The following is a 10,619-nucleotide window of genomic DNA, read 5'->3' as shown; positions in this document are numbered from 1 at the left end:
GGGGCGGCCCCGCGCTGCGCCCCCGCTCGGGAACGAGCTGATGCCGCCCCGGCCCCGCACGCCCCCCCCCACCCAAGGAAGGCGGGCGCGACCCCCGCAAGCGCTTGGCGCCGACTAGAGCAGCCTGGGGTCGGTCTCTGGCCCCGCAATCGCACCAGCAGCCCCAGCGCTGCACCGGGAGCGCGGAGACGCGCGTCTGCTGAGCAGGCTTCCCTCCACCCGCGCAATCAGTTCAGGTTGCAGCAACCCAAATCCAGGCTGGACATCAGGAAGAGCTTCCTCCCTGTCAGAGCAGTACGGCAGTGGGACCAGCTGCCTGGAGAGGTGGGGGGCTCCCCCGCACTGGAGCCATTCAAGGCGAAGCTGGACAGCCCTCTGCGTGGGAGGGTGTAACTTGGGGTCCTTCACCAGCAGGGGGTTGGACTTGATGGCCTTCATGGGTCCTTCCAACTCTACCATTCTGATTCAGGGCCTCTTTCCTGCATCTCCCCACAATTGTACCTCAGGGTTCTAGTGTTCTGAGAGAGAGAGAGAAAGGTGTCCGCTTCCTCCACACCACACGTAATGTCAAAACCCTCTTCCATTTCTCTCCTTCCTTGCCCTTTTTCTTAACTGAAACGCCACCCATGCTGCTACCAGCCCTCACAGAGGAGGTGCTCCAGTCCCCCCCCCCCCGTTTGTTCTGGTTTCCACTTAAGCATCTAAACAGCCCGAGAGTCGCTTCCTGGCAATGCTGCAACCAGAACTGTACTCGGTATTCTGACTTTGGCTGCACAGTAGATTTGTATAAACACACTACAATTCGGACAGTTTTACTATCCTTCCTTTTCTGAATTATTCCTAGCACAGAATTTGACAGTCTTGCAGCTGACTTTTTCTTCCTTCAACCTTCCACCAAGACTTCATGGTCCTATTGACCTGACCATTTTGTGTCGGTTTATCCAGTTTTGGAAGCAGCCCTCGAAGCGCTTCTTGGCCTTGGCTTGAGGTGCCCCGGACACTCCGGCAGTGTGTGCAAACTCCCCCACTGTTTTGCTCACCCTGACTGAAAATTACTTAGCCATGATCCCAGTACCTGTACCATGTGCATTTCTTATCTTTTTTTTTGGGAGGGGGGTTAAAATGCAGATTGTATTTGCATGTGTGTGTGAGTGAGTGCATGATGGGAATAGGGTGAGAGTGTGGGGGGGATTTTGGCTTTTCCCACATACTTTCGATGCATCAGTGGGGTTTTCCTGCATATTTGAGCAGGAGAGCACCCTTCACCCCCTGCTCTGTTCCGTGCCCTTTCTGCTCCTCATATCAGCCCCCGTGTGATGCAAGTTGCATTTAAAAACCTGGGCAGATGCAAAGATCCCTTTCACTTGGCAGTTTGGCCCTGCTTTTACCCCAGCAGCTTTGGCAGAGGAAAGGTTGGTGCTTATCCAGAGCTCACACCAGGATGCTTGTTGCTGCTGCAGCGCAGCCGACCTGCCTTCTCGGCCTCGGCTGCCCTGGAATTACGCCTGGTGCAAACCCCCCCTTCTTTCGGTTGGAACAGAGGTGGCGAGCGCTTGGGGGAGCCAAGGGGGCCCGATGGCGACAGCTTAGCTCATGGGGCCGAGGGGCAACCCGGACACCCGCTGCCACTTTTCTGCGGTGGGCAGGGCTGGTCCTCCCTCCAGTGCATCCCCGGCAGTCGCTCATCCATTCCAGACTGCCTTGCGCCCTCCCCCTGGGGCACGTGCTCTCCCCCGGCCCTTCCGTCTCCCACTGCCCTCCTGCAAAGCTGCGTGCGGCCTGAGTGGTGTGGCTGCCTGGCCACCCTCCCCCAAGAGGCCCAGCCAGGCCCCTCTGGCAAGGCGGGGGGGGGGGGGGGGCGCATGCCGCATCTGGCAGGCCAGGATGGAGCTCTGCCTCCTCTGTGCCAGTGCTGCTGGAGCATTTTGCTGGAGAAAGAAGGGACCCTTCCCCCGTCCCTGCCGTGTGCGTTCCCAAATAAGGGAATGAGCCGGTCGGTCTCCGGCCTCCTCCGAAGCCTCTGGGAGAGAGGAGCGTTGCTCCGGCAAGCACCGGGATAAATGGGTGCGCCTGCACTTCCTCATACTGGCGGGGCGGGGGGGGGGGGCGGGCAAAGAGGCAGAGGTTGCCCTGGCCTCTGATCCCCCACCTCCTCTCTGGCCTTTCCCGTGGTGCTGGGATGAAGGGGAGCGTCTTCAGCTTCCCAGCTGCCTGTCCCGTCCCCCCCCACCGTGGTTGGCACAGACAGGCAGGGCAGATAGAGCCTCATTGATGGGAAGGAAGACAATGCGGGGGAGCAGAGCGGGGAGGGCAGCCGGATGAAAGGCCACTGTGTGCCCCTGCCGGGGGACGCTGCCAGGCCCAGGCCCCATGGCGGGGCCCGTGACTGGCCGCCGGGCTTGGCTCCGTGGCTTCCTTGGGTTCAGTGGGACTGCCCAGGCCACATGGATGGTCAGCGGGCTGGACAGACTCGCGAAAGGATGGCTGTGGAGCGAAGGCGCCGAGCCGAAGGAGCCCTGCTGAGCAGGCGGCTCCCCTGAGCACAGCGCTCGGAGCGGTGAAGCTCCTCCCAAGGGCGGGTGGGGGAGCCCGCCCTGCACACCCCTGCCAGTGAGGCCCAGCCCCTCGCGGGCCCCTGTCCAACCCAGAGCCCCCCCCACCAAGAGGAGGGACACCCCCCCCAGCCCCGCTGTGAGAAGGCGGCAGCCCCGGACCAGGGTGGTCTGGCGCGGGCTTTCCTGGCGTTCGGCTGCAGAGATGCAGGAATCCTGGGCGCTGCCCTCCAGGCCGAGGCCAAGCTGCGTGCAGCTGTTGATCCCGGGCTGTAAACAAGCTCTGCGGGGAGGGGCCCTCGCGCGGAGACGCCCCACCACCCAGCGAGCAGAGGGGCAGTGCTGTCTGTGCACACACACACACACACGCATGCATGCACGCACTGCTCCGGAGGGCCCAGGGTGGGGATGCTGCCGTTCCCAACAGGGTGGCTGCTCTCCCGGCTGGGCTTGTGCTGGGGCTCAGCCTGGAATTGGAGCTGCCCTGAGCAGGGCTCCCCGGTCGATTGAGGGTGGCAGCAGGAGGTTGCTCCCCAGAGTTGCTGCTCAGCCCCACAGGCAGCATGGTTCAGACCCCCGGGGATGCCCCAAGTCGCTTGGGAGGCAGCCGGGGCTTCTCAGTCCGGCTAGCCCCATATTGGTGGCTGCTGCTGACCGCCAGAGCCCCCCCTGCAGCACGTCCATCTCCACCCAGAGATGCTGCTGGGACCAGCCCTCCGCTCTCCCGGGGCTGCAGCCATCCTCCTTGCCTCTTCTGGACAGGCAGGCCTGCCAGCTCTCCCTGCAGGGTGGGGCGGGTGAGCTGGCGGGGCACAGTGGTGAGAGTGCTCAGTGAGCGCTGCAGAGCCCCGGGTTCGAGTCCCGATCACCCGCCCAGCAGCCTGGGTGTCGCTGAGCCCGCTGGGGCCGCTCAGCCCAGCTCCCCCAGAGAGCACAGGTGGGACGAGGGTCCCGAAGGCTCTCCCGGGCTCCCTTCAGGCAAAGGCTGAGGGAGAGATGCAGCCCTTCATGCATAACGGGAGACGCGTGGGGGTCACACTCGGTGGATGGAGCAACGGCAAGAGGGGACGGCGGCAGGCAGAGCCCAGCGGTGGGTTGACCTGGCGCCTCCCGGCAGCGCCGAGGCAAACGTGGCTCACCTGCGTCAGGCGAGCCCCGCCTTCTCCAGCGGGCATCTCCCAGCGCAAGCGCTTGGCCAGAGGCCGTGGCAGGGCCACTCAGCCACAAGCGCTTTGTCCCGAAGCGCGGAGGGAGCCTGTGGGCGGCAAGGTCTCAAGAAGGGCCACCGGCGCAGCTCTCGTGGCCGGCAAGGCAGCAGCGCTGGCCGGGTGGCCTTCCCCAGAGCCCAAGCAGCTGCGGGTGGGTGGCAGCTGCCCCCTCCCAATATGCCCAGCTGAGGCAGCAGTGGAGCCAGGAGCCAGAGACAGAAAAGCTTTATTACAGGAGGCGCCCGTGGCAGAGAATGCTGCTCCCTGCCCGGCGGGTGATGCAGCGGTGGGGCTGTTAAATGCTGTCGAGGAAGGGGGAGCAGGAGCAGCTGGGCCCAGCGGGCAGCATCCTGCAGCCGTGTGAGGCTTGGAGCTGGGGGGCTGAGAGTGGCGCCGGCGGCCCCAGGCGCCTCCCTGGTGTGGAAATGAGTCCATCCCACGAGCGCAGCCGGGTCTCTGGCTGCCCAGAGTCACAGCGGTCCCTGGACTTTGGGGGCCGGCTCCACATACCCCTGGCTGGTCGGGCTTGTCCGTCGGAGGACGTGCTCTGTCCGGAGGCCCCGCAGCTTCCCAAGCAGCTCATTGATGAAGCCCTGAAGGAGGAAGAGGGGTGAGTCCTGCCTTTCCCCACAAAGCCCAGGACAAGCCACTCCTGCGGCCAGGAGGGGCCAACCCAGGCCATGGGCAGGTGATGCAGGAGACTCATGGCTTGACAGCCACAGGGGAGGTGCCCCCCCCATCTCCCAGCCCCAGCAGCTCTTTCCAAGTCTCTACAGAGCAGCTGGCAGACCACCCCCGCCCCCCAAGGAGCAGCCAGAGCCAGGAGGACACGGGGATGCCTCTCCCTGCCCCTGTGCACATAGACACCTCAGGGGCCCCCAGTAGAAGCTGCAGGCTAGTAAACAGCGAGCACCCACCTCTGTGTTGTGCTGGCACGACTCCAAGAGGCCCTGAAAGGAAACAAGTGCGAGGAACAGTGGGATGGGGCGAGGGAGTGCCTGGCTTGTCCGGTCACCCTACCCCTTGCCCTCGAAATGCGGGTGAGTATCCTCCTCAGTCTCCGATTCCCAGTTGTGCTGTGGAATCCTGCAGCCTACAAGAGGAGGCGAGCTGCCCCCTCGCCCCCCCGCCCCCGTGCTGGAGCACCAGGCCCTGCCTTTCCTCCTCGTGCAGGGAACCCAAGGCCCAAGCTGGCGTCCTTGGCCTTCCTCCCCCAATCCATTTCATGCTCACAACAGCCCTGTGACCCAAGAGGCCCTGACTTCCCCCAAGGAGCCGCCCACCTGCAGTTTCCTGGCCCTCTCCTCATCTGTCGCCATCTCCAGGAGGTCATCGATGCTCACCTCATCAGGCATTTCAGCTTCCTGCTGCAAGAGCGAGAGGATTTGGCTGTGGACTCTCTGGGCCCAGGCCATGGGGAGGCATCACGGAACGGGTTTTAAGAGTGGGGTCTGCATCCCAAGACAAGCCACACAAGGCCCCGGGGGCAGGGCTCAGCCCAGTTTGCATGCAGGAGGAGCCTGGTTCCACTTCTGGCAACATCTTCTGGAAGAGCAGGAAAGCCCATGCCTGAAACTCTGGAAGAAGCTTGCTGGGAGGGAGCCCAGTGTCAGTGGGCTAGATGGACCAGGGCGCAGCTTGGTCAAGGGCAGATCCCTCATGCCTGCGGCAGGAGGAGAGGCACCCACACGTCCTGATCTGCCAACGGCTGTTCATGGCACGCGGGCTTCTGCCGAGATGGCATGTGGGGGACCCAGAAAAGGCCGCATCAGGATTTTCGCATCTGAAGGCATGCCTAGAAGCCTTCACCCACATGGCTTCTTTGGGGGGCTGCATGGGAGCAGGACAAATGTCCAGCTGAGGGATCCCTCCAGCAGTCTCCAGACAGAGACCCCGGGACAAGGGGACCCCCCCAAGCGACTGAGCGCCTCTTCTCTGGAAGCAACAAGCCACCTCCCTCCCTGCCTCCCCCCCTCTCCCAGGGCTGCAGTGCTCCCCACAGGGGGTCTTCGAAGGTCAGGCCGGGGGGGCAAGTTCAGCGACAGAGCTGGATTCACATGTGCCGGGCCCTCCCTGATGGGCTGGGGGTCACATGCCACTCCTGCCCCTTGCTCTGAGAGACGGTGCGCGGGAGCGGAGGAGCATCTGGCCTGCGCAGGGCACCCGGGAGCAGCCCCTGCAGGCACGCAGGGGAGGCCCAGCCCGGGCAGCGCTCCGCAGCCTCCCTCGCGTGACCCCTGCAGGGTTAGCTCTCTCAGCAGCTGAGGCCGCCTCCTCCCCCCCCAGAGTCCCCTGGGATGAGGAGAGGCAGCCAGGCTGGGAACTCTCTCCTTTCATGGAAGGATCGCAGGCGCCTCTTTTACAGATAGTGCAGGAGTCCTCCCTCCCTCCCCCTGTAGGAATCCTTTCTGGGTAGCAAACACGGAGGGCTGCTTGCTCTTGCTCCCACGCAGAAAGGGCCTCCCCTCCGGGCAGCCGGCTCGCCCCTTCTCTGCAGCTTGGCGGAGCCTCTGTGCTGCTCCCTTGCTCAGGAAGCCACCAGTGGGACCAGTGGAGCCAACCCATCCCTCCGTCCCATGGAGCAGGCCCAGCGGCGGAGGAGGCCACTGCTCGGACAGGCCTGCCGTCTCCAGCACGGCACCACATGCCGCTAGTGAGCAGGGGCAGCACTGCCCCCAGCCCACCCCTGGCTTGCCCGAGGGTCTGGCCGGCCGTGGGGCTGTGCTCTGGCACAGCACAGCGGCTGCCGTTCCATTCCCATGGAGTGGACGCTTTCCAGGGCAGCTGGAGGTAGAGCCAGCTTTGCTGGGCAAGCAACAGATGCAAAGCAAGGAGCCCGTGCTGGGCACTGAGCAAGAGCCCAGCATGGGGGGCCAGGTGGCTGGGTTAACCCTCGGGCTAGGGGGACTGTGGAACGCTGCCCTGCACTGGCACGCTGCGGCTGCTGGAGGAGCAAAGAGCAGGAGTCTTCCCCGGGCGGCGTTGCCAGGTGTGGGCACTTCCCAAGCAAGGCTGGCGCAGCCTTTCCAGCTGCCCCGAGTCAACTTTGATCCCACCCCCACCCAGAGCATCTGGACATGGGAGGGAGGGAGGGAAGCGAAGGGGAAGGTCTAGTGTGGCCCCGGATCTGGAGGGCCTGGCAGCGAGCCCAGCCCGGGGCAGAGGGTGCAGGAGGGCACTGCTGGGTCAGCCCCGTCCATCGGGCCCTGGCGCCCGCCAAGAGCCACGAACAGCAGCGACGTGCTCCCCCACTTCGAGGGGGCTGGAGCAAGGCGCTCTCCCAGACCGCTTCGGTCAGCCAGTCAAGGCTGCAGCGCTCCAGAGGCGACCCACTGGCAAGCTGATGGAGGCCAGCGGGCCGCTCTCCGCACGTCCCGGGAACCCCCCCCCCCCCCGTGTCTGCTTCGATGCTCAGCGGCCTTCTCTGGTGCTGGGGTGCTCGAAAGCCCGCCTTCCCCTCGGGGCACCTCTCTGCCTTGCAGGACGCAGAGCAGGAGCCAACAGGTGAGGGGCCTCCAACCCCGCCCAGGGCAGATGGCGACACCAGTGCCCTCCGGGGGGCGGGGGAGCCTGCGGGAGGGGCAGGGGCTGGGCTGGGCCGGAGCCGCTCGGGCTCGGATTAACCCTGCGTCTGCGGGCGAAACCGTGGCTGGCGGGAACCGGCCTCCCCACGCGCCCCTTCGGGGAAGGGCATCTCCCGCGGGCGACGTTCGAGGCCCCGCTCGCCCGAGAGCCACCGGGCAGCCTCTCGCCCCCGGCCTCCCCGCGCCGGTCGCCGTCGTCGGCCGGCTTGTTCCCGCGACGGCTTCCAGGTCCCCGCGCCCAAGTTCGCGCAGCTTCCGACGGGGCGGACCGAAGCAGCTTCCCGCTCCCGCACCGACCGGCTCCTCTCACCCTTCCTCCGTAAAGTTCCTCGAGGCGGCTGTCGATCCATTTCTCCGTGTCGAGGCGCCGCTGCAGCTCCCGCCGGTCGTACTTGACGGTGACCCGCGCCTGGCGCCGCTGAATGCCCGGGCTCGGCGTCCTCTCCGTGCGGGTCTGCCCCGGAGACAGCCCGGAAGGGCGCGCCGGCGAAGCCCGCCCCAGGCGCCTCCCCACCCGGTGCGCCGCCATCCCGCGTCACTGCTAGACGGGGCGCCCGCAGCCCGCCGGTGCCTTTTAGCGGCCGGGCGGCCGCGGGGGCGGGGGCGGGGGCGGGGCTCCGGGCGGAGAGGCGGCCCAGCGACGGCGGCTCGACATCCCGATCCGGCGGGAGGCGGCTGCTCCCGAGAGCCCCCTCTCGGCCGTCCCCTCCATCACATCCGGCAGTGCCCCAGTTACGCAGCGAAGCGCCCCGCCGTTTCTGCCCCACTGCTGCGGCTGATGCCGGTGGGTGGCAGACCGCGTACCGGGGGCTGCACACACGCCCCGCCGCAGGAATGGCCTCATCCTTGGGAACCCCAAAGACAGCCAGCCACCCCCCTGCTCCCCCACATGCACCCCATTTGGGGCAGGTGGTGCCCGAGCCTCCGGCCGCCCACTTCCCGGCAGGCCTCCCGTTTGGCGAGCGACACTGCCCTTCCCCCTGCTGCCCACCGCCCACGCGGCCTCCGCGAGCAGAAGCAGAGCCCGGGTGAGGAGGGCTGCGGCCCCCTCCATGGAAAGGCTGCCCCTGCAGGGAGCCCCAGCGGGGCAGCCCGCTCTGATGTTTGCCAGGGGGTCCCTCCACAGGCGGGCATCCTCTGCCAGCCCCCCAGGAGCCTCTCGCCCACCTGGGCACACCTCACAAAGCATCCAGCCCGTCAGGGTCCATTATGCCCAGAGGCGGGAGTGACAGCTACCAGGGGAAAGGGAGGCCTCCGCACAGCCGGGGAAGATGGGCTTTGCTGACCCAGGCCTGACTCGCACGCGCCTCCAACGCCAGCCCAGAGCAAGAACTGGCAGCTGGGGAGGGAGGGCCAAGCCAAGCTTCCTCTGCCTGTTCCAGCCCAAAACTGACATCCACCAAGTCCGGTTCTTCCCTTGGGCAAAGGGCGCTTTGGCAGCCAGGGAGCCCTTCCAGAGCATGGGTCCCCTCTGGGGATTGGCAGCGGGACCTTTCCCTTCCGCGCCTGGAAGGAGTCTTCGAGTCTGTTTGGGGAGGGAGCCTTTCAGGGGCTGCCGACTTAGTCCTGCTTCTGTGATGAGAAGGAAGGCCCAGCAGGAGTCGAAAGGCCACCCCTCCCCCCAGCACCCAGGTGCAGCCGCCAAAAGGGCAAATGCCATTTTGGGGTGCACTAACAGAGGTATTACTTCCAATAGTGAGGGCTGATGGGAACTGCAGTCCAAGGCCTGGAGGACCACGCCTGCCTGATCCCTCCTCGAAGGCAGCCCCGCTTAGCTGCCTTGCCCAGGGGCTGGCCCATTGGAGATGGCCTCGCCCGGCCACCAGAGGCACACAGCTCTCATGCACCAAGCGCAGGCCCTTGGTCCCTCGCTTTCTTCACTTGTACTGAATCTGGGAGGAGAGTTTAATTCCTGGAATTGGGTCTTGGAATTCACACACCCACTGAGCAGAAGCATTTAGGTTTCTGAGGGGCCTGCTCCTTCCTTCTCCCCATCTCAACAGCAGGAGCAGCACAGCTAAAGGCCTAGAGGACTCACTGCACTGAAACCACCATCACCGCAGGGCACTCTGACACACAAAGTGCACACTTGTTTCTCATGGGCCCCGCCAGGGCTCCCAAGAAGACCACTGTCCTTTGCTTTGCTTCATTTCTATGCTGCCCAATAGCCAAAGCTCTCTGGCCAGTTTACAGCAGCTTATAAAAATATAAAATACAGATAAAAAGTAAAATATCATAATTTCACTACAACATTTCAAAAGCAGATCCAAGCCACTAGCTAAGAAAACTCCTGTTCAAAAGTGAACATCATGTGGCCATATGCTACTTCAAGCTGTCAAATGCTTTGCATTTATAGTCTTTCTTCTGCCGGTGAGGAACCCGTGGCAGCTTCTGAGGCAGCAGCAGTCCTGCAAGGTGAGCTGAATCTGTGATTGGGTCTGCGATTGGCCCAAAGCCATCAAGGGGAGCGTCCTGGCCAGGTGCGGGCTGGAACCTGTGTCTCTGGAGCTCACAGTTCAACAGAGGCTCCCCACCCAGCACTGAAAGAACAGCAGAGCTGGTTCCCGGCAGGCTTCACCACACTCTGGGGGACGACCCCAGAGCAGGGCCTCCTTCTGCCACCGCCAAGCCTCTGCCAGAAGTGGCAGTCAGAGAAAGGCATGGTGCGGGCTATGCTGGCCCGGCAGCTCTCTGGGGGGGAGAGGCCTCTGGCCAGGGATGGTGCCCCGCAGGGAACCCCGGCTGCCCCCCAGACCGGGTCTCTCGGCATCTGCGAGGCTCGGGAGCCAGTCTTGTGCGTGGGAGCAAGCTAGCGGGATGTGGGGGACCCGCTCCGTGCACCAGGGATCAGCACGCCCCAGCCTTTCTGGAGAGCCGACCTGGGCCAGGCGAGGGTCAGAGGAGCGGTGTGAACCGGGCGCCGGGAGGGAGGCTGCCTGGGACAGAGGCTGGGTTCTCCCTGCCTGCCTGCCCCCAGGAAGCACGTCCACAGAGGCGTGTTTCTCGAGATGCAGGCGGACCAGGCCGCTCTTGCATGGAAGGCGCGCTCCTGGCCCTCCCTGAATGCAGTCTGCTCGGGGGGGGGGTGAGCCGAGGACCGGGGCCACAGCAGCTCGTGTCGCGGGCGGGGCGGGAGCAGCCTGCGCCGCTGACGCGAGGCGCCTTCTCCACCAAGCTGCCTCCGCGCCGGCGGCGGCCGGTCGGCGCAGGCCGGCAAGCACGGGAGGCCGCCGCCACCGAGCGCCGCGCAGGCAGCGCGCTTGCCGGGCCGGGCG

The 10,619-nt window shown here is 65.1% G+C and overlaps 1 protein-coding gene across 1 annotated transcript; it reads right to left on the bottom strand.

Moving 5' to 3' along the window:
• Positions 1-3,988: 3,988 nt before the first annotated feature.
• PPP1R14A (protein phosphatase 1 regulatory inhibitor subunit 14A) lies at positions 3,989-7,873 on the bottom strand. Its single transcript, XM_044429735.1, has 4 exons — positions 7,655-7,873; positions 5,044-5,124; positions 4,678-4,710; positions 3,989-4,353 (listed from the first exon to the last, which is right to left on the bottom strand). Exons 1-4 carry the CDS (start codon positions 7,871-7,873, stop codon positions 4,231-4,233), a joined length of 456 nt encoding a protein of 151 aa, XP_044285670.1. The 3' UTR covers positions 3,989-4,230.
• Positions 7,874-10,619: the final 2,746 nt, after the last annotated feature.

Source organism: Varanus komodoensis, unplaced genomic scaffold (assembly GCF_004798865.1).
Source record: "Varanus komodoensis strain SLA01 unplaced genomic scaffold, ASM479886v1 scaffold201, whole genome shotgun sequence".
Classification (NCBI taxonomy): Eukaryota; Metazoa; Chordata; class Lepidosauria; order Squamata; family Varanidae; genus Varanus; species Varanus komodoensis.
This window is presented reverse-complemented; position numbering and strand designations above follow the sequence as displayed.